The sequence below is a fragment of the Camellia sinensis genome, chromosome 2 (genome assembly GCF_055761805.1).
Source record: "Camellia sinensis isolate YWXY chromosome 2, ASM5576180v1, whole genome shotgun sequence".
NCBI lineage: Eukaryota > Viridiplantae > Streptophyta > Magnoliopsida > Ericales > Theaceae > Camellia > Camellia sinensis.
Window position 1 is genome coordinate 145,506,007 of NC_138962.1, and position 23,794 is coordinate 145,529,800.

At 37.3% G+C, this 23,794-nt stretch overlaps 1 protein-coding gene across 20 annotated transcripts; it reads left to right on the top strand.

Moving 5' to 3' along the window:
• The first annotated feature begins 7,931 nt into the window (after positions 1 to 7,931).
• On the top strand, positions 7,932 to 22,744 carry LOC114321008 (protein GLUTELIN PRECURSOR ACCUMULATION 3). Of its 20 annotated transcripts, none has more exons than XM_082915751.1 (9): positions 7,932 to 8,159; positions 8,325 to 8,359; positions 18,794 to 18,896; positions 18,984 to 19,342; positions 19,765 to 19,865; positions 20,264 to 20,443; positions 20,515 to 20,627; positions 21,749 to 21,791; positions 22,511 to 22,744. In XM_082915751.1, the coding sequence occupies exons 5-9, from the start codon at positions 19,833 to 19,835 to the stop codon at positions 22,535 to 22,537; spliced, it is 396 nt and encodes a 131-aa protein (XP_082771877.1). In that variant the 5' UTR covers positions 7,932 to 8,159; positions 8,325 to 8,359; positions 18,794 to 18,896; positions 18,984 to 19,342; positions 19,765 to 19,832; the 3' UTR covers positions 22,538 to 22,744. The 20 variants fall into 20 exon arrangements, 19 of the variants coding, with proteins under 19 accessions (XP_082771877.1, XP_082771863.1, XP_082771868.1 ...); XM_082915744.1 differs by having other exon boundaries at positions 7,956 to 8,159; positions 8,328 to 8,359; positions 18,984 to 19,415; XM_082915752.1 differs by having other exon boundaries at positions 7,956 to 8,159; positions 8,328 to 8,359; positions 18,984 to 19,386.
• Positions 22,745 to 23,794: the final 1,050 nt, after the last annotated feature.

Here is a 23,794-nt window from a genome sequence, read left to right on the forward strand (position 1 = left end):
GGCCGGTTACAACGCTAAACCTATAGGGGTGGGTTTGGGTCGTGACAATAAGCTTATTTGACATTATACACCTAGGATGGTGTCTATACAGTAAAGTTCGGGTATGAGGTAGCATTAATATTGAAGCGTAATCGCATGTTGGGAAGTTAGGGGAAAGGTGAATGAGTGTTGCTATTAGCACTCCATTTATTATTTCTCTCATTTTTTTAGACCTCTACTTATAAATTTCAAAATCCTTAAAATTTCTCTTCCCCAATAATGCAAAAATTATCTTTTTAGAAATTTCACATTCATTAAAATGTGCACCCCTCAACGCACCCTTAAAAATCATTGATCTTCCAAAACCTAAAAAGTTCAAAATTGGACTTCACTATAGAGATCTCTTCTCCCTCTTACGATAGTATTTCTATCACTCCCTCTCTCACGACGAATCTCATAGAAAGAAAGATAAGTTTCGCAAGTGAAGAGAAGCTTCTGTATTGATCTGAAACCCATCTTCACAAGTTTCATGGTTGTAATGTCCCGATTTTCACAGATCAATTAGGCAGAAATTAAATAACACAAGAGTGAGGTTTTAGAAAAATACCTTCATTCTCACTCAATTAATTATAAAAAAAATCTTTTTCATTAACCATTTTCTTTTCTTTTCACAAGTCCAAAAAAAATACCATGAATGAAACCATAAACCCACCCTCCGTGTATTACATTGAATATAACATATTCTTTTACAAACAAAATTCTCCGAAGGCTTACAATAAATGAGAGGGCTTTGCCCCTTACAAAGCATAGAATTCAGCCAAAGAAACAATTAAAAAAGCACTATGCCTCATCACCACTTTATAACCATGTCAAGATAAAACCTGTTATTTGATCCTCAAGTCCTAAAACATTCCCTGTACACATGTACAGGTAGGGGGTAAGCAAACTACTAGCTCACCAAACAACTTCACAACTTTTCTAAAATTAACTAACCAACATAATGTTTACATCAAAAATCTTGAAAATATGCCCAAGAATACACTTTTAAGATTGGGAGTTCAAAAGTCCACATTTCATATTTTCACTTCCACAAAAATGAACAAAATTTAATCATCAATATGTCACCATTAATAAAATATCATGAATACAACACTTTTAGAGTTTTTAATCTCAAAACAACTTTATAATTTCATCTTAACAATTTACACAATATTCATCAACATCAATTTATTTTTCTCAAAAATAAATTCAAAAATCAAAGATGAAATAATATTTCAACATTATTTTTCTCAAGATAAATTATCTAATCATAATATGATGTAGATACAAACCATACAACTATTAAAATTTAATTTTGAATTTTTAACAAAAATTATCAACACAAGATGATTTTCCCAAATCAAGTTCAAAATACTAGTATTCTTAACATTTCAACATAATTTTCTTCCAAACATTATTCCAACAAAATTTGAGAATAATATATGTGTAATACCTCCTATAATGATATATTTTCTCAAAATATCCCTAACATGAATTTAAAGCAATAGAGCATCCACTCCAGTCGCTTCAAATTTTTAGTCAAATTATAGCTTAAAAACCTATTTTGCTATTTTAGCTAGTCAACCACTGCATCAAACTCTCTATTCTAACTCAATCCTATTAAAATATTATTTTGTTATTTTATTTTTTATTCTTTCTTTTTTTATTAAATTAATGAGCAGCAGCCAAAAAAAAAATTTGCCGTTGACCGACCGGACGTCTGGCCGGACTTCCCGGCGAATGTCCAGTAACACACAATCCCGCTTGTTGTAATGATGAATAGTTGTTCGCTTCATCAGAGGAGGTACTATAGCACTGGAAAAATGAATAGCAACACTAATGGATCACTTATTTACAGCATTGGCTCTCTACAATAGCGTCAAAGCCGTTGTAGAGAGGCTGATGTTGATGCTCTAATATGAAGAAAATCCCTACCTCAAATAATGAAGAGGAGCAAATCTGAAAGGCAAACTTCGTCTGATCATGAATCCGAGACTACCATTGCGATGAGTACGACGAGCTCTCCAACTTTCATTTACAACACTTTTGCAAACTCACTCTAAAAACTCTCACTCTAAACTCAATGCTTAAGCAACTATGGAGGACTAAAGAGAAAGAGATGGACTGAGAGGGTCTAACCCTCTGTCAAACCAAACAAAGAAAATGAAAGGAAAGGGAAAGAAAGATGGGATAAGGCAAAAAGGAGGAGGGGGTAGCGTCCCTCCCTCCCCCTCCCGGGTTGCCTTTCCAAGGCTTAATTTTCAAAATAATACAATATAATTTTTGTAATAATATCTTAAAATTTTGTAATATAAATTATAAAATGATATAATTTTTCTTATTAGAAAATATAACATTTTTGCACACTACAAAATATATACACGTTTTCAGTTATTACAAAAATATATAATTTTTCATCGTATGATACACACCATAAATTCAACTTTCAAATAAATATTATAATCATATATAATAAATAATAACAACTCCCAAAGTGGTCACTACCAATCACATATTTAAAAGGACCAAATAGTTAAACATGAATCATAAACAAACTCAAATCAAATTAAATGTAAGTCATGGGTCTTGAATTAAATTCTCACCTATAAGCCAAACATGGTCCAATTATATACCAAAATAGACCCAACAAATTTATCTCAAGTCATGGTCTAAACATTCAAAATTTAATAACAAAATTCTGCTATAAATTAAACAGAATAGCAATCAGTCCACGAATTTTCATAAAATAAATACTCATCATTAAATTCTGAAATTTTTATCTAACATGCTAGACTCATATGGGAACAACGTATAAAAATATCATAATTTTCTGAGATCGAGAACTATTTTAAAAAATACAAAATCGAACTATTTTCGTACAGAATTTACATAGTAGTCAAATCCGAAAATTTACTCAATTAAATTATGCACGGACTATTTAAAAAAAAAAGAAGGAAATTCTGGGTCATTAAAACCTACCCTCAAAGAAATTTCGTCCTCGAAATTAAACTCAAGTAAAGTAATGCATGTTACAGTCACCCTACAAGTTCACTTGGGTACTCACCAACACATCAACAAAATCTTGACCACTTCATGTGCCTTTGATAGGCCACATCGGTAACAAACCAAACCATTACATTTGCACAACAATTGGTTATAAAAACCCTTACTAATACAAACTACTGAGTGATTCTTCTATCCACATCGATAACCCAAAGCAACAAAAGAGGATCTAATCTCTTAAGTTCAACAAAATATTTTGGCAAAACGACCCCTTAGAACACAAAGACACCAAATCTTATTGGTGATAACCCCACCTTCAACCAACTATTTTCCATCACCTAATGTACAATGCATCCTAAGGCCAAAACAACTATTACTACTCCGAGACCTGATCGAAACGAAATAACACCTATTCAAATGCACTAACCACCAACTCAAACAAGACAAACAATACTTTACCAACGCTAAAGTGATGTCACACCCCATGACCCAAACGAAATAAAATCAACCTAGACAACGACCTATGTCACGACCCAAACCCGCCCCTGTAGGTTTAGCATCGTAACCGGCCAGTAATCCTTAGATTACCAAAGGCCTCTTGACAGATTAGCATATAATAAGGGGCTGCGGAAGCAAATATACAAAATATAAATGGTCTAGTGAGCTGTGACGACATACATGGGACAAAATAACTTAGGACTTGTATAAACATAAGAGTGACGACCAAAAGATGCAGTATTTACATATTCCTCCCATAAGGGTAATATAGGAAAACCAACCCAACTTACAAAACAAACAGAGTTTAATATGATTACAAAAACAGCCACAAAACAAGACTTCGTCCAGAACCTCCTCGGGAGGCACAAAGGTTGGCTGACAAAAACTGAACGAAGGCCGTCAACTCTGGCCCTGATCACGTGCCAGCTCACCTACATACATAATATAAACAGTGAGCGGAAGCCCAGTGAATAATAACGGAGTAAAGGGTTTTAATGAATGAGTCTGTACAGATTCAGAAATCATAATTCAATTTCGTATCAAATTCATAATCTTGTCCACATCACATACAGAAATCATAAGTCATGCTAAAGTATACGTGGTACATCCATTAGTGCTAACAGAACAAATACAGAGCAGATGCAAAACATGTGGGGGTTATAAATAACCAGTTCCATAAAGGAACCTCCGGATCTGGGTAACAGAAAATAAACATGCTGAGCCCCATGATGGAGCCTCCGGTGCGGGCAACAGAGTGCAGACATATTAAGTTCCATAATGGAACCTCCGATACCGGGTAACAGCTAACACATATCACGTGATGCTAAGGATGCCACGAATACATATCAGAAATTGGACAATCATTCATTGTACAGAACATAGCACTTCAGAAAACAGATCTTATTTTATCACACAGAAAATAAATACAGTTGAACATAACTTTACTAAGTTATTACTCACAGCTGGCTTCAAGGCAGATAGACGGAGCAGACTAGTCAAATGGTATACGGCACATGACCTACATGGCACATAACAGATACACACCTGAAACACACGTTCGAATTGTACATAACTTATTTCGTTTGTTCCTAGTGTGTTTCTAGCCTTTAATCCTCATTATGGAGTCTCAAACATGGCCTAGGAATGCCTAGGATGGAATGAGAATGCAAAAATGTGTTAGAAAACATTTTTCAAAACTTGCTGAAAATAAGGTCCACGCTCGAGCGTGGCTTTCTTCGCTCGAGCGGACATACAGACAAGGAAGCTCTGCTCGAGCGTGACTTTCCCCGCTCGAGCGGACTGCAAACTTTTGAAAAAGTGCTGGATGCATGATTTTCACGCTTGACGAACGCTCGACCTCCGCGCGAGCATAAGACTCAAAACCTTGCTCGAGCGTGAATTCCCTCGCTCGAGCGAACTACAAAACACACAAACTTCTGGGTATATGCATTTCACGCTCGAGCGTAACACTCAACGCTCGAGCGGCAGTGCATGTACTCAGAGTGAACGCTCGAGCGTGAAGTTCCTCGCTCGAGCGTGGATCAAATTTCTGGAATTTCCAGATGTGATCACCAAGCTCAAAATCAACCCAAATGCATCAAACTAAATTTTCTGGGCCCAAAACTTTGGAAAACACTTAGAAACTCATAAAACAACATATTTAAAGCATCATAACAAGAAATCATGGCCCAAAAGTATGCCAATGGTGCACAAACTCAACTTAAACTCTATGAATGTTCCAAAGCATAACATGCATGAACTCTCTTGCTCTCAACCATTTCATAACATGATCAAACTAGAAAATTTGTTAGAAAACATGATGAATTCTCAAAACATAGATAAAATGAGCACATGCATGAAAGAAGTCTTTGAAATTATGCTCAATTTGTGAAGAAATGCACATGCATACATGGATTGATCTACCTTTCTACTCCTTAAGCTTGATTCTTACATTTTATAGTTCACTTTACTTGAATCCATGTATGAATTAACTCAACTTCAAACTAAAGGCTTGGTTTCATACCTTAGGTGATCAATTGGGCTTTAGGTGCTAGAATCTTGAACTAGATGAACAAACCTTCAAGTTTTCTTCTTTTCTCCTAGCAATTCCCTCCTTGTGAATTAAATTCTTGAACCTAGGACCCAAATCCCTCAATTCTCTCTCATTCTCACGTTGAGCACCAAGTTGAGGAAGAAATGAAATGGAAAGGTAACTTAGTGGGGTCAAAATGGCCTTATAGGTAGTAATTAATCAAAACTAATCAAATGGCATTATTTTAATCTAATTTAATCGTTCCAAACTGAATTTTAATTAAACCTACCATAAAATCCTATAAATCCTAATTAGCATATAAATCAAGTCAATTTCTGAGTCGGATGCCGATAAGGCTTTCAATTCGCAAATCGAAACTAAAACATAAACATATCTTTCTATTTCAAACAGATATAGACACAAAATGATGCAATGCACATATAATTGACTCAGAATTCCTTCTTAATTTTAGTCAGCCATAATTAATTACGGATTAATGCTAATCATGGGTCGGGGTTGTTACAACTTAGGATTTCCATTAACAAGGACTACAAATCAACATTAACGGGTTCCACTCCGATGTGGAGTTTACAAAATGGTTTTAACAATAAACCTTAAGTCTAAGCAAGACTCAGCATTACTAGGTAAACACCAAAACTATATATGGCCTTCAAGCTAAAAGTTAATTCAACTCAACTTCTAAAACGTTTACTCTGAGTTGCAACACAAACTCTACACTAGTATTACAGTGACTCACAAGGTCCATCTTGCATGCAACCATGATTCGACTAACACAACTCACAGGATATTTAAAACAAATGTGCCATTCCCCTAGCCAACCAACAAGAGATCATTGTAATGACCCAGAATTTCCTTTCTTTTTTTTTTTAAATAGTCAGTGCATAATTTAATTGAGCAAATTTTCGGATTTGACTACTGTGTAAATTCTGTGAGAAAACAGTTCGGTTTTGTATTTTTTAAAAATAGTTCCCGATCTCATAAAATTATGATATTTTTATATGTTATTCCCATATGACCCTAGCATGTTGGATAAAAATTTCAAAATTTAATGATGAGTATTTATTTTATGAAAATTCGCAGACTGATTGGTGTTTAGTTTAATTTATAACAAAATTTTGTTATTAAATTTTGAATGTTTAGACCATGACTTAAGATAAATTTATTGGGTCTATTTTGGTATATTTTTTAAGCCTATATTGGTAGATTATCTATTGAAAAACTGAATTAATCCAATAATGATAACTATATGATTGGGAAAATTACATTAACCTCGTCTAAGGTTTTGAAAAAATATAGTAAGGCCTTTGGTTTAGCATAATTCACTACAACAAAACTAACTATTTATAGCATCATGTTTACGGCATGTATTAAATACATGTCGTAGTTAGTACATTCTACGACATTTTTTTTTTCAAGTCGTTCATATTTTGTCAATAACAGCATACATGCCATGAAAGTCGTTAATTTATATATTTATAATATACAAAGGTATGCCGTAAAAAAATGTATGTTTTTACGACTAACAAAAATATGTTATAAAATATTTGTATTTAAGACGACGTACATTTCATGTTGTAGAATATTATAACTTTACATAACATGCTAATGAATGTCGTGAAAACTTGTATTAAAAAAAATGCAATATGATTTTTTTTATGGCATGCAAAAGTATGCCGTAAAAAATGTATATTTTCACGGCAAATAAAAATATGTTATAAAATATTTGCATTTAAGACAACATATATTTCATGTCGTAAAATATTAAATTTCATATGTTTTTGAATTTAGTGATTTTTTTAGAAAATTAAAAAATATTTTTCCTTCTAAGTATATGTGAATTATTTGAATTTAAAAAGTAAAAAATATATATATTTAAAAACTTACCCCACACTCCCTTTCATTCTAGATCCATACTTGTTTTTTATCCCAAGCCGTCTCATTCTCTAGAGAAATTATATTTTAATTACAAATAATAATAAAAAATTCTCCACATTCTTAAATATTTATAAATTTCTAGTAGATATGACAAATTTTTTTTTCCCAATAAACTAGATATTCCATTCTAGTTATAATCTAGATTTTTTTTAATACAAAAATAATTTATAAACTTATACTTAAATCTTTTTTTCTAAAATTTTCTATTCCAAACTTATACTTAAATCTTTTTTTCTAAAATTTTCTATTCCAATTTTTTATTTATTTATTAATATTGTTAAAATTACACATTCTTTACATTCTAGATTGTTTTTATTAATTGTCATTTGTTTTCTAAAATTTTCTATTCCAATTTTTTATTTATTTATTAATATTGTTAAAATTACACATTCTTTACATTCTAGATTGTTTTTATTAATTGTCATTTGTTTTTTTAATAAAAAAGCTCACACTTTTTTGTATATACGTCTCTCTCTCTCTCTCTCTCTCTCTCTCTGTCTCCTTTCTCTCCATCGACATCTCACACAAACACACGAGCAACCACCAGCGACCACCACCAACCGCTGCCCCTCCGATGATGTTAGTCACGAGCACCAATCAATTGATTCCGAGCTTGGCATTTGATTCTAATTCCGAGCCTTGGATTAATTCGGTGAGAGCCTTGGATTGCATCCCTTATTCGAATAATTCAGTTTCTCCTCTCTCATCTCTCTTTGATTTTGATTTGATTTCTAGGGTTTTGATTTTGATTTGATTTCTATTCAATTAACCTAAAATTTTCTCCCTTGCAATTTCATTTCAACTTTATGATCTCAAGCAGCAAGGATTCATAGAGAGACAGGAGCTTATGAGGTATTTTGAATTGTGTTGTGTTTATAGCTCGTCAATGAAAATTTCTATTGATTTGGTTATGTAACATGTTATGGATTGCCAATCGTAGTTTTTTTTTTAATTGTTTGTTTACTGCTAAAATATTCTTTAGTGGTTCTAGGGCTTCTCCTGTGCATTTCTAGGTGTTTGGCTGATGACCAAGGGTTGCATGTATTTGAATTATAAATTTTATTCATGAAAGATGCAACAATATATAGTGAAGTTTTTAGGAAGCAATAAACTCCTACATGTTGGGGTTTATAGCGTTCTGCTTGTCCTAGTAATAGTATTGAGTAAAGATTCAGGGAATCTCTAAAACCAGTTTGACATTCTGTGTGATATGGGAGGGCCCAATGAACACGGGCAGCAGGTGGCCACACTATGACCTCCCGTAAGAGTTTGAGACTCAAATTTGCTTCTTAAGGAATTTTTGACTTTTTGGTTACCTAGTCTGTGGTTTTTAAATTTAACTATATTGGTTTTTTGTTTTTCTCAATATTCAATATGTATTTTATCTTCTATTTATTTTTCCACTTTTACATTCTGTTGGGTTGAAAATGAAGTGCTGCAATCAGTTTTATAAATGGGATGATAGAAATAAAGATTTAGCGTCTGTAGTGATCAGTTCTATTCTTCTTTTGTTTCCTCTTATTGTGGGGATATTTTATAGGCTTGGTGCCATTCATCATGTCAGGTTAGAAAAGGTGTCAAACAATGCATATCAAGCTCCTCAACACCCTCCTTCATGTACGATATTGTCTTGCATGTGGAGATGAAAACATTCAAACATGCACAGAAACATAATTGAAATGGGGAAACAAATGTAAACGGAGATATATACACCCAAGACATCTCCTACCCTGAGCTCATATACCATATTATAGCATCACTAATTCCAAAATATTAAGTTGGTAGGAAAGGAAACCAACAATGGCCCCGTTTGGTAGAGCTGTCGAAAAGTAATTATAGATTATAACTTAACAGATTATGACTTATAGCTGAGAACATAAGCTATTAACCTGTTTGGTGCAGCTGTGGAATTATGGATTTAAGCAGCAGAGTAATGTTTGGTTAATAAGCTGTAAAATAGTTTTTTACTGTATAATTGTTCTTTCTACCCTTATATGATATAAAAATGATTATTTTGTCATTTTTTTCATTTTTAATTTTTTTAAAAAAATATTTCATTAATAAAAGTTAATATAAGTAGTATTAATTAGTATCAATTAATATAAAAATTGATACATTTGCTAAAAATGTAATGGAAGTATTATTGTCACAATTATTTTCTATTATAAATTAATTAGTATCAATTAATTGCTTAATTAGTATCAATTAATACTAAAATTATTAATTAGTATCAATTAATGGCTTAATTAGTCTCAATTAATAGTAAATTATTAATTAGTATAAATTAATATTAATATTAGTATCAATTAATATTAATAATCAACAATTGTTATTTATTAGTATCAATTAATAATTAATTCATTACAAAAGTATACAATATTAATTTATTAATAATTAATACCAATTAATATTGATTTTTTTAATTAATATTGATTTTTTTCTTTTTCTTCAGAAATATAATTTTTTTTATTTTTTAATTAATATAAAATATATACAATATGAATTTATTAATAATTAATACCAATTAATATTTATTTTTCAATTAATATTGATTTTTTTCTTTTTCTTCAGAAATATACAATTTTTTATTTTTTAATTAATCTTAATATTAATTAATATTAATATTTGGGTATTGACGAGGGCATTTAAGTAATTTTAGCCCTCCCACACCAGCTGTGCGCTTAAGTAAAAAATTTAAGCACTCCCTGACCAGCTTTTGAGATAAGCTTAGAAATAGCTTGATTTAAGGTATATGTTGGTTAACTTAAGTTGCACCAAACACAATATTTTAGTTTAAATTAAGCTAAAAGCTGAAATAAGCAGCTTATAAGCTCTACCAAATAGGCCTAATAACAGGGCATATATTGACTGCTAGTGTCCTATGGATCTCTTGATGGTTGCAAAATAAATAGAGGTCATTTTTTTGTTGTTGTAGTTTTAGCACGTGGAATCTTCTTGTAGATAATTTTATTTTCTTCATGAGTAAAATGAACAATATTCAGACTGCTAGTTAATTTAATGTCTTTTGCTCTCTGTTTCAGTTAAGTTTATGAATAAAATTATCTGCAAATTATTGCCTCATTCACTGGCCCAGGTTATACTATAGGGAACTTTGAAAGTAGCTAGAGGCAGGTCTGTAATGATAACGTACGGGGAGAATCTAAGCTAGAATTGTTAAAGATCAAGAACATCATATGACATCAACATATAAACACATTTTGATAAATAAAAAAAATGACAAAATGATTTAATATAGCAATATATTAGTGATCAACAATCTAATAGAAAATGTTATTATCAATAACAAATGATGAAATTTTAATGTTAAGTGTCAGCAATAAATAGGAACAACGATCATTTAAACTATATTATTCTCGTGAAGGGAAGCTGAGATGAATGGCTTTGTAAATGCACTTGGGGTATTCCTGCAATCTGTATCATCAAAGAGAAAGAATGGAACAGCAAGAGTTGAGTATCCATGCTTCAGTTGTGCGTTCATGAAATGGAGAGAGATGGGATAGTTTTTACTAGAGCGTAGAGTACAAAATCAAACTCCTTGTTACTTGTATTGCTTGACCGAGTATTAATCATTCTTGATTGTGACCGATAGACTATTCATTTTATCACTAACAGGTTGGGATGATCAACAGTACTATAGGACAGTAATGTGCGTGAATTTCATGTTTGCAGGAAATAATAGATATGAAGGTGTGGTTTTGTGCTTTTTTATGAGAATCTTTACAGGAAACATTTTTAATGTATACTATTAGTATTAGGTAGCTTAATTAATTACAAAATTTATATTATTGTCTTCCCGTTTTTATTTTATATTATTTAACTAGCACAGAGTTGCTGGTCTACTTCTTGGACTGTTGAATAGCCTTAGGCCTGAGAAACTACCCATTTTACTGTCCTTTCATTGTTTTCATGTTTGCCTCGCTTGTATCTAGTTGTTGGTAATACTCTGTGAAAAACCCGGTTGAGGGAAAGGGCCAACTGAAAAAAATTCTCTCTAGAAATGTGCTCCGCAGTTATCGGAGGGAAATGTTTCCAGTAAGGAAAGAAGTTGGGCCACGTCGGCAGATTTTGTTTCTTGGTGGCCGGTCGTTCGAATTTGAGGAGTCCGATGGAGTGGATGGGCAGTGTGGGTTATCGATTGTTGAGAGGGGGGAGGGGTTACGACGGGCGGTGGTGCTGAATGCTTCGGAAGTTCGTTGGTTGGTGGTTAGGATTAGGGGTGCAACTCGGGCGGGCTCAACCCGAGCAACCCGAGCCCAGCCCGAGTTTTTTTAGGGCTTGGGCATCTATATCTTGTAATCTGGACGGGCTTGGGCAGATTTTTGATGCCCGAATTGCAATTTGGGCCGGGCTTGGGCAGAACCAATGGCCAACCCGAGCAACCCGAACCCGAATTGAATTTAATATAATATATAATATATAATTTAATAAATTATATAATATATATAAATTAAGTAAAAGAGTTAGTCTTAATTTTTATTTTTTATTTTTTTTTTTGTTAGTCTTCTATTAAGTAAAAGAGTTTGTCTTAATTTTTATTTTTTATTTTTTTTTGGTTAATCTTCTACCATTAGATTAGTATCTTTTATGTCTACCCTTAGATCTACCTACAGGTTTCTGGACTCGGGCAATTCGGGCAATCTGGGCAATTCGGGCAATTCGGGCAATCTGGGCAATTCGGGCAAAGCTTGGGCCGGGCTTGGGCAGCAATGCTCGGGTTCATGGTTGGGCTTGGGCGGGCTTGGGCATTGCCTCGGCAATTCGGGTCGGGCTTGGGCAGACCCCCAACCCGACCGAACCCGCCCGAGTTGCACCCCTAGTTAGGATGAGGTTGGCCTCTAAGGAATCCAGCAGCCTACAGTTTTGGGGCCGTCTCAGTGGGGGTAGTCGGACTACAGCAGTCTGGGTACGAGGGGAGGACGGTGGGGGGACTTTTCAAATTGTTGTCACCACAGGACAGAGACGTGATCAAGTTTACATACCTGTGTCTGCGTTCGGTGATGGCTGGGAAGGGGTGGCGTTGGTTCTCGATGGCTTTGGGTTGTGCGTTGTAAAGGCCTCCCGACCCATTGGCTTCAAGAAGGTTTCATCAACTTCTGCTGCCGAATGTGAGTCTGTAGGGGTTGTACGCTTTGAGGTGGAGGTGGATTGGTTTCACATCTTGGATAGATCGCTAGTGGGTAAACTGGGGGGTTTGGGGGGCAAAGGCTTGAGTTTCGCGACCATCTTTGATTGGGTTGCCCGATGGTGGAAGCATTCGGGGAAGGTGGACGTTAGACCTTTGGGGGATAAAGCTTTTTTGTTTGTTTTGTCAAGTAGAGGTGAGGCGGAGGCGCTATTGAGACGGCGGTGGATAGTGGAAGAATGTGATTTACTACTGGAGTGGTGGTCACCACTAGCTCTTTGTACTCCGGCAAAAACTACGCGGCTGGAGAAGAGTGTGTGGATTCGGTTGATGGGTCTGCCTCTTCACCTCCGAGGGAGGAGGTATTTCGTTTCATCAGTGATCGTTGTGGGGGCTTCATCGAGGCAGATGAGTCGTCGGTGGATCTCGGTTCCCTTCGGCTTCGTGTGCGATGTTCAGAGTCCACGCCTTCGCGAGTGTCCTTCTGCTGGGGGATGTGGTAGTTTTCATTGCTAGTTTGGGTAGGAGACGATCCAGTGGTGGAACGGTGGACGCCGGTGACCGTGAAAGATGGGGATTCTGCGCCGAATATGGTAACGACGGATTTTGGGCAACTAGGGCAGAATTTTCAGCCGAGAATGGGGGTGAATGAATATTTGCAAAGATTTAGGAGAAAGGAACGACCCATGGGTTATCAGGGTGTTTTTCCCCAGCGGGTGGGGGCAGCGATGGGTCATTATCGACAAGCCCAGGCCCAACGCAGGTGGGCTGGGGTTAAAACTAAGGGGACTCCCTTGGGGGCCCAGGTGGTTAAGGGGGTGAGGCCGGGGGCTTTTCTATCCAGCCCAAAGGGAGATGGCTCCTCAAGCCTCAAAAGGGTTGGGGATTTTGACCTTTATGAGCAGCCCAATAGTTTTGTTAATCCGGATGTGGGTCAGACTGAGGGTGGGTTGGGTTGTGAGGCCTTCTGCGATCCATATCTGAGTGAGTCGGGTCGGGTGGCTTCATTTGGGCTAGGGGATCCTCGGCGAGGATCTGTGTCGCCGTCCGGATTGCAGTTGGTGGTTCGCCGTGCCATATATGTTGAGGCACAAGGATCGCGACTGCTAGAGGCGTCGGAGAGTGGCACTTCACAGTCGACGGCTTCGACGTTGGATGCGCGACAGTCACAGTTGGAGCTAGCGATGCTTCGCGATGTGTCATCTGCGGAGGACCATGGGTCGCGTCTACTAGTGGCGTCGGAAAGAGATACTTCTCCATCGGCGGCTTTAGAGTCGGTGGAGCGACAGTCCCAGCTGGAGCTAGAGATACCTCGTGGTGTGCTATCGGTGGGGGAACAAGGGTCGTGATTGCTAGTGGCGTCGGACTCAGAGTTGGTTGAGTGACAATCCCAGTTGGTGTTGGCGACGTCTCGCGATGCATCTTCGGCTGACCGAGGAGGGAGGGGGCCTGAATGTGTGGGCCAGTCACAGGTCTTGGAATTGCAGCCCTTAGCAGTGCAAGACAGTGATTTGGTCACTTGTTTCAAACAAAAACAGAGGTTTGAGGATATTGGGGGTTTATCGGGGGAGGAAATTCCTTCGGCAGAAGCTGTGTCCCAGTGGGTGTTGGATCGGATTAGTGAAGTTAGTCATTGTTTGGGCTTGTCCTTCGAAGGTCATGAAGATGAGGCTATGAGACTTTTTGCGGCAGTGGAGGCTTCATGGAGGCAAGGGACTCCCAGTCCAAGGGTGTCTCGCTCATTGGTGACCCCTTCTAAAGGAAATCGGGAGCTCAGGAATTTGGAATGTTCTGTGAATTATGATCATGGTGTGAAGAATGTAGGACGGGGTGAAAGGAGAGATAGAAGGGGCCCATTATTGTTGAAATGAAGTTAAAAATTATATCATGGAATGTGCGGGGGTTGAATGATAGGGATAAACGGGTGGCGGTGAAGGCGATTTTGCGGAGCACCAACCCGGATATTGTATGCTTACAAGAGACGAAGATGGAAGAGGTGGGAGTGGAGCTGATTCGCGAGGTGTAGGGGGGAGGTTTGTGGAGTGAACTTTTTTGCCCTCGTTGGGCACGGCAGGTGGGGTTCTTCTCTGTTGGGATAAGAGGGTAGTGGTAAGGGAGGAGGAGAAGGAGGAGATAGGAGGTTTTTCTGTCTCTTGTTTGTTCCGTTGTGTGGACGATAATTTTCGATGGGGTTTTACTGGGGTATATGGGCCTGTGAGGATTCCGAGCGGGGTTTGTTTTTGGAGGAGATGGAGCATATAGCCTTTCGCTGGGATGTCTCCTGGTGTGTAGGGGGTGATTTTAATGTTGTCCGTTGGCCTTCGAAGAAGTCGGGGTTTGCCAGGAGTTCGGGGGCAATGCGGGCCTTTTGTTCTTTTATTGATGATTTACAGTTGGTTGATTTACCTATCCAGGGGGGCAGCTTCACATGGTCAAATGGTCGGAGTTTGTCTTGTATTGATCGGTTCTTGGTTACTGTGGGTTGGGAGGAGCACTTTTCTGAGGTGGTTCAACTTCGTTTACCTCGACCTGTGTCTGATCATTGGCCAATTTTATTGGATAGTGGGGGGATCCGGCGTGGTCCTATGCTAATATGTGGTTGCAACACGAGGGTTTTCTAGACCTGGTTCGTGGTTAGTGGAATAGCTTCGAGGTTCGTGGTTCTCCTAGTTGTGTGTTGGCTAAAAAATTGAAGATGTTGAAAGCGGCCTTAAAAAATTGGAATGAGGAGATGTTTGGTCGTCTAGAGGGCCAAAAAGCCGCCGTGGTGTCTTTACTTCAATCCTTCGATGAGCTGGAGGTGCAAGATGAGCCGTCTACTAAGGCTGGTATTCGTAAGGAGGCGGCTAGACAGGATTTTGTTCGTATATCCCGTATGGAGGTTTGTTTTCGTCAAAAGTCTAGATGTTTGTGGTTAAAGGATGGGGATCGTAATACGAAATTCTTTCACCGTATGGCTAATGCTCATCGAAGGGTTAATCAGATTAGTAGGTTATGGGTGGATGGTCGGGAGCTGCACATCGATAGAGAGATTAAGGACAGGGTAGTGGGTTTCTATCAGCATTTATTCCGGCCTCAAGAGGGGGTTTGGCAGCCGGGTCTGGAAGGTGTTCAATTTGCTACAATTCTAGGCGAGGATCGGGAGAGTTTGGAGTGAGCTTTTACAGAGGAGGAGGTGTTTGGAGCTTTGCGGGCTATGAGTGGGGATAAAGCCCCAGGTCCGGATGGTTTCACTGTGGCTTTCTTCCAGCATTGTTGGACCGTGGTTAAGGGTGATATCATGGCCACTTTGGCGGATTTCCTGGTGTCTGGGCATTTTGAGAAAAGTTTCAATGTAACCTTTTTGGCTTTGATTCCGAAGAAAGGCGTGGCTGATGATATTCGGGATTTTAGGCCTATCAGTTTGTTGGGGAGTGTGTATAAGTTATTGGCTAAAGTGTTGGCAAATCGTTTACGAGGCGTTTTATCGACTGTGGTGTCAGAGTCTCAGAATGCGTTTGTTGGAGGGAGGCAAATTTTAGATGCAGTTCTGGTTGCCAATGAGTGTGGATTCTCAGATTCGCCAGGGGCGCCCTAGTTTGATTTGCAAATTGGATATTGAGAAGGCGTATGATAATGTTAACTGGGAGTTCCTCTTGTATGTACTGGATTGTATGGGCTTCGGGGCGACTTGGTGTCAGTGGATCAAGTTCTGTATCTCGACTGTGCGGATGTCGGTGTTGATTAATGGGACTCCGGCGGGTTTCTTTCAGACTCATCGAGGCCTTCGGCAGGGGGATCCTTTGTCCCCCTTGTTATTTATTTTAGTGATGGAGGCGTTGAGTCGATTGTTGGATAAAGCTGTGCACGAAGGCTTCTTGGAAGGTTTTGTTGTGGGGTCACTGGCGGGGGCTCCTTTGGGGGTTTTGCATTTGTTATATGTGGATGACGCCTTGATCTTCTGTGGTGCGGAAGTTGCGCAGGTTGGTTATTTGCGATGTGTTTTGCTTTGTTTTGAGGTGGTTTCGGGCCTTCGTGTTAACTTGCTGAAGTCGGAGCTCATTCCAGTGGAGGCGGTTGCTAGGTTACCTATTATGGTTGCAGTTTTGGGGTGTATGGTCTCGGTTTTGCCAGTGTCCTATTTGGGTTTGCCTTTAGGGGCTTCGTTTAAGGCAAAGAGGGTGTGGGATGGAGTAGTGGAGCGGGTCCAGAGTCGTTTGGCAGGTTGGAAGTGCCAATATCTTTCGAAAGGCGGCCGTTTGACATTGCTTCAGAGTGTGTTGAGTAGTATTCCCACTTATTTCATGTCGGTCCATGTTATTCCAGTGTCAGTGGCGCATCGGTTAGAAAAGCTTCAGCGGGATTTCTTGTGGGGGACTGGTGGTGATGATTTTAAGTATCATTTGGTTGATTGGGGTCAGGTTTGTCAACCCAAGCGAGTTGGAGGGCTGGGGGTTCGACGGTTGGTGACTTTTAACCGAGCTTTGTTAGGGAAGTGGCTTTGGCGTTTTGCTTTGGAGCCTTGCAGATTGTGGCGGCAGGTGGTGGCGTCTAAATATGGGCTGGGCAGAGGGGGTTGGGTTTCTAGGTCTGTGACCTGTACTTATGGGTGTGGGTTATGGAAAGGAATTTGGTTGGGAAGGGTAGAGTTTTGGAAATGGATAAGGTTTAAGGTGGGGGTGGGGAGTAGGAAAGACTTGTGATGTGGGGAGTTGGTGTTGGAGACCTGTTTCCCGTTGATTTTTAATATTGCATTAGATCAAGATGCATTGGTGGCTTCTTATTTGGATGATGGGGGTGTGGTAGTTTGGGATATTCAGTTACGACGACAGGTTCATGATTGGGAAGTCGCTCAGTTGGTGGAGTTGTGGGGTTTTTTATATGGTCTGGGCCCAGTCGGGGTGGGCCCTGATGTGTTGGCCTGGACTAGGTTGGGGGCAAAGGGGCGGTTCACAGTAGCCTCATTCTATCAGGGGTTGATAGGAGATGGTGGTTGGGTTTTCCCTTGGAAAAGTGTCTGGGTTCCGGGGGTTCCGACTAAGGTTGCCTTTTTTTATGTGGACGGTAGCTTTAGGTCGGAATCTTACTTTGGATAATTTGATGCGGCGGGGGCACATCCTTGTGAATCGGTATTGTATGTGTTGTGCGGATGCGGAGTCAGTGAATCATTTGTTTCTTCATTGCTCGGTGGCTTCGCGTTTGTGGGGCTTCGTTTGTTCACTCTTTGGCCTTGCTTGGGTTCAGCCACAAGGGGTGTTTGCTCTTCTTTGGGCTTGGTGGGGCGTACGTCTTGGACGGCGGCGGCGCCGAGCTTGGTTATTGGCGCCGTTCTGCTTGATGTGGTTGCTTTGGTGGGAAAGGAATCGTCGTACCTTCTTAGCAGTTTCTCATAATGTTTCTTGGTTACAAAGTCGTCTTTTTATAGTTTTGTATATTTGGTTGGAAGGGAGGGTCGATCCGGATTTATTTGTGTTTTTAGATTTTATAGATGAGATGATTGGTTAGTTCTGGTTCTCTTGGTTCCCTTTCTGGGTGGTTTTTCATGTATCGCTTGCATCGTCTTGATGCTTTCTTAATAAAATTTGCTTATTTATCAAAAAAAAAAAAAAAAATTCTGTGAAAAACCCACTAGCCTTTTTGTACTTGGACAGTTCTTTCATAGTGTAGATCATGTGATTTAAAACATAATTCATTTCTGCTCTAAAAAAGTAAAACTAAATTTGCTGATCTCAGAATTTAATTCTTTTTCTTCATTTCATTTTATTTTATTTATTAATTATAAGAAACCTTGTATCTACTTTTTGAATTGGTACATTTTATTAATTGGTACATAATGGTGCTTATATTTCCTGCTTTCCTGTTACTGGCCGCATCTGCCAAAAATGGAATTGGTACTGTTTTGGCCCTGGGATCTCTTTAGGCATATGACCTTACTCACTAGATATATAATTCTGATTCATTACAAATTCAAGGATTTTTTTTAGTCATCTTGCTTGCATGTGGTGCAAATTATGCCATCAATCATACTTGAATAATCGTGGTTGCTACTTATATGATTTTTATACATGTGACAAGCTGGTCGAACTCCAAGAATGAAATTATGTTTTCTTTATTTGTGCACATAATTATGATTCAGCATAACACATTTATCTTTCATGTGACAGTTGCAACCATAGTTGGAATTGTAGTGGCTTTAAATATTACACTCAGGTTTAAATCATACTGGTTTAAATCTTGAAGTTGTCAACTGGCAAGATGAGTGGAGAGGTACTTTATTTCTCATTTAATATAAAATTGAATTTATAATCAATTGTTGTCCACATTATTTCTTATTTTTCCTTGTGTATTGCACAGAGTTCAAAAAAAGTTGAGAAAAGAATTAGGAAAGAGCGTGAAGCTATAATTGCTGCGACAATGGATGAAAGAAGAAATGCATCATTCAGAATTTTAGATGAGTGTTCTACTTCTCCACATGTTGAATCACATGATATGAAAGGAGTTGTAGACTGCACTCAAGTACCAAAGAAGAAAACTAGGGGGGGCATCAAAGTTAAAGGTGCATGAAAAAGGAAAACAGAAGTGATGAAATTGACTTCAATGAAAGGAATCAGCCTGTGGGACCTAAGTCAGTTAAACTATGGACTTTAGAAGGGATCTTGGCACGAGAGATGGTGCCAATAACCACAGAGAGATGGCCTGATATTCCAGAAGAGGTTAAAGACAAGCTAAAAACTGGCATATGTACCCAAGACATTATGTACTTATGCATATGTATTTATTTTATGGGTAAATTATATTGACACCCCCTGAGGTTTATGTTTATTACAGTTCTCCCCTCACCTTTTGAAAATTACATCCCCCCTCCCTGAGGTTTAAAGTTTCATTACAGATTGCCCCCTGAGCTTTAAAGTTTCATAACAGTTCTCCCCCCTTACCGTAATGATCATCATACATAAAATTAAATTAACAGGGGGGGTTAGTGTAATTTTTCAAATGTGAAGGGGTGAACTGTAATAAACATAAACCTCAAGGGGTGTTAGTGTAATTTACCCTTATTTTATTGCACTTTATTTTGAGGTTTCCTGTGGAGTTTACTTCAAATCTAAAAACTGGTTATTTTTTTCTTGATATGTAGAGGATCCTATTGCAAAACGGTCACCGGCATCACCACAAAGAAATGTTCTTGAAAATAAGGATGTTGCAATGGCAAATGATGCCCTCCAAACTGTAGTCAAGGTAATGTTGTAAAAATGTTTACGGGACCCTGCATTTGTTCTTGTTTTGTTCTTTTAGTACTGCACCAATGAGTTGGTCAAGTATTCGATTGGCTGGTGGAAATCCTATTTAAAGGCTCATTCCATAAGGGTAAGGGTATTCTTGTATCCATTTCGTACCTCTTGAAGAGGAATGACCATTCCAATATTTTGTGGGATCGGGTATGCGGTCGGTTTGGCCAACCAAATGAGGAAACTGGGATAGGAGTTCCATTACAGTGCATTCCCATGTATGAAATGTAGGAACTTAATTTGTGATGATTTTGCTTACATGATTTTGACACGACTTCATTATATCTTTCCAGACTACTTTATCATTTTATAAGAAAATATGTAAATTGTTCTCTGTATCTTCTACAGGAAAGCGGAATGAAAGAATCTGCAGTCTCAGAGTTACAGAAAAGGTTAGAAATTTCCGTCTCGCTTTCTAGCCCCGAGACTCAAATCATAGACGAATTGGAAGACACAGAATTTCTTGAACTAGCATCACGGTTGGTTGGAGAAAATGTTGCTGGCAATGAGCAGATTTCACATAGTCAGGTCAGTTTTGTATATTGTATAATGTACCTGCCTCTTCTACAACTAATTGCGCCCTATATGGTGATATAAAGGCAGCTGAGGCAGTTCGTGACCATTGGAGAAAATCCACTCCACAATCAATACAACTGAAGGAGCTCAGCCCCCTACTTCGTGACTACCAACGCTTGATTGCACGCCATCATATGTAAGGATGAACTTTTATGCATCATTACTTTTTTTTTTTTTTTGGATCGGCAAGAATGAATTCATGGAGGTTTGGTGATCAGTTCCATACCATACTAGTCAAATCAATTTACCTTCTGGGGATCAGCTCAGTCCCAAATAATGTGTTTTCGGACAAGTTCAAAGCCTGTAAAATTGTCCTTGAAGTGAGGCATAAATTAAATGGAGTTTGGTTTTGACTAGCTTGTGAACACAATTATAGGGAAAAGGAAAAAAATTCACAATAACAACTGCATACTACAGATAAATAAAAACCGTCAGAATGGTATATCTTTCCACCTCCAAAGGCAGAGGTGCAAAGCATACTGTACTTACCAGAAAGAAGTATGAAGCTCCCCACGAATGGGGTTATAGCAATCAATTGGGTTGATAATGTCAATCAGTTTCTTAATTAAAGCTTACTTGACCATTGTTTATGCTCTTCAAGCTATTGGTTGCTTGAAGAGTGAGTGTCTAAAAGTTTGCCTTGCTTTTATCGGAGTTTGTGTTTATTTTGTCAAATCTTTGCACTTTGCTTTCTCTCTCTCTCTCTCTCTCTATATATATATATATATATATACACACACACATGTATAAATCTGTCTGTATTATGGACCACCTCTGGGCAATTGCTTTTAATATGAAGTTTATCTGTTAATTAGTATTAGCCTATAAAGGTTGATTAAATGTAAATGCCTACTTGCAGCTTCTTGTACATGTATAGGCGTAAGTACAGTCCTCTGATACTATTTAGCATTGAATAAACATCAATTGCTGAGTAGAATCTGGTTCGTTAGTTATATCTGCTTCTGGAACAGTTTTGCTGCTTTGGAAGTCCCATTACCTTTGTCTGTGAGGGAAAAAAGATGAAATATGGTTTAAAGTTTCACCCGTTTTCTTTGTCATACTAATCATTTTAATTTTTGGAATTAACAGCCATGTTAACTTGTATGAACTTCCATAAAATCGACTACACCTTGAAAATTGAATCAATTTATGGAAGTTATTGAAAATCTGACCATTTTTGTTTCCTTAGTTGTTATTTTGGAAGGGCTTTTGCTGCACATTCTCATTTGCTTCTTATTTGGATGACACCTGCTGCAGGGAGCACTCGAACATTGTTCTTGTCCACTACTGCCAAGTAAAGGTTACAAATTTATTCTATTATTCTTTGTTTCTTCATTGAAGAAATTCACAATTGATAATTTGTATACCATATCAGATGATTCTTGAGCCAATATATATTATACATAATGCTGGCTATTTTAGAATAACATCGCTTTCTAGCTTTCCCACCTCTTTTGTTTTCTTGTATGTATATAACTTCCACGTATTGGAATCTTGCTACAAAATATAATCTAATGTGTTTTGTTGCCCAACTTTTCACATCCGTGCTAGTTTCTTTTTGGACTAATGGTTATTACAATGTTATGTTACTCGTAAGATTCCCGACTTAGTGGCACTTCTATGATTTGGAAAGCTCCTCCATGGGTTTTAGTACGTTACATTGTCATGTTTCTTGTTGGTGCTTAATTGATATTGTTTTGGCCATGGCTATTCCAGAGTACTTAACGTTACACTTCTATGTTTCTTGTTTTTAAAAGGTTGATTCTTGGGATGCAGTTTTGGTTGTAAAACAAAAGCCAAAATTCATTTTTTGTGTATTTAAGAATTTGATGCATGTATCTGCTTTTCTTTTCTTCTGTACTCTTTTTGTTTCCTATTCAAATTTTCTAGAACAATGCATGTTTTCTTTGAAGGATGCAACTTTTTATTTTACTTGGTCTTGTGATCTATAAGTTTTTGAACAATGTAAAATACCAATGATATATTCTTTGATTTGTTTCTATTCTTTTATTTATGCAGGTTGTATTTTTTTTCCCAAGAAATTAGTAGGTGGAGTTGTATATTTAAAGTCATATTTTGGAAATTAGTGAATCATATAATTTGAATACTTTTCTTGGTTTGTATGTTTGTGAGGTTGTTAGTAGCTTGATATGATAGAAGTTGAGGAAAGAAGCTAGTATGCAGGTTATTTGGTGTATGGATGTAAGTTTTTTTTTCTTAATTCATAGTTGTTGCTTCTGCTTGGTTTGTTCACAAGTGTCGTACTTTATAAGCGACTGTCTTTGTTTGGAGGTGCATACTGCTTTGTTTGGAGGTGCATACGGCTAGGCAAGGTTATGTTCTTGTCTCTGTGTGTATATATATATATTAAAAATAACTTTCTATGACATTCAAAATTATGCCGTGAAAAGTGTAATGATTTATGGCATGCAAGAAAATGTCCTAAAAGATTATATACGGCAAACAAAGTATGTCATAAATATATTAAAAATAATTTTTTACGGCATGTAAAATTATGTCGTGAAAAGTGTAATGATTTATGGCATGCAAAAAAATGTCATAAAATATTATATACGGCATGCAAAGTGTCATAAATATATTAAAAATAACCTTTTACGGCATGCAAAATTATGCTATAGAAAGTATGATGATTTATGGCATAACAAAAATGTCGTAAAAAATTATATACGACATACAAAGTATGTCACTAATGTTTAATTTATTACTTTTTACAACTTTGCTTGCATGCCGTAAATGATGTTCAACTTTCCACGGCTTGTCATATAACGGCATTTGTGTTCATGCCATGAAAGAATTTTTATGGCATGTATCGAAAGTTATAAAAATTCAATTTTGTTGTAGTGATTACATCAACGTTTATTTTAGCAAAGCTAAAGCGATCGCGATTAGTGTAAATAGTGTAAAGACACAAAGATATAATGTCATCCATACATTTTAGTATAGAAGTGATGAAAAAGTATGACAATATCATTTTTTTATTATATGATTAACAATTTTTGATAAAAATGCAATTATGTTATGTGAATTTGAACCTTAAGAGAGTCTAATGTATGAAATGTTCATTCCTCATTTCGTTTACAATATATTTTTTAACATCTTTTTAAGTAAACTAAATATGATAATGAACATTTTGATAGAATAACTATTCTGGTCCACTTTAATTCTAATGAACTAAAACTACCTCATGTTACTAGACCTTTTAGATCATGAACACAAATTAGTCCTCAAATCTTCTTGTTTAAATCTTGCTTCCGTGCTTATGTTTGTGCAGGCTGTTGTGTG

What these genes read in the sequence shown, in the direction of transcription:
- LOC114321008 (XM_082915737.1), top strand. Translation starts at nt 19,190, where the DNA reads ATGAAAAAGGAAAACAGAAGTGATGAAATTGACTTCAATGAAAGGAAT. An exon ending in CATATGTATTTATTTTATGG is followed by an intron (nt 19,416 to 19,764) that starts GTAAATTATATT and finishes CTTGATATGTAG; the next exon opens with AGGATCCTATTGCAAAACGG. An exon ending in CCCTCCAAACTGTAGTCAAG is followed by an intron (nt 19,866 to 20,263) that starts GTAATGTTGTAA and finishes TATCTTCTACAG; the next exon opens with GAAAGCGGAATGAAAGAATC.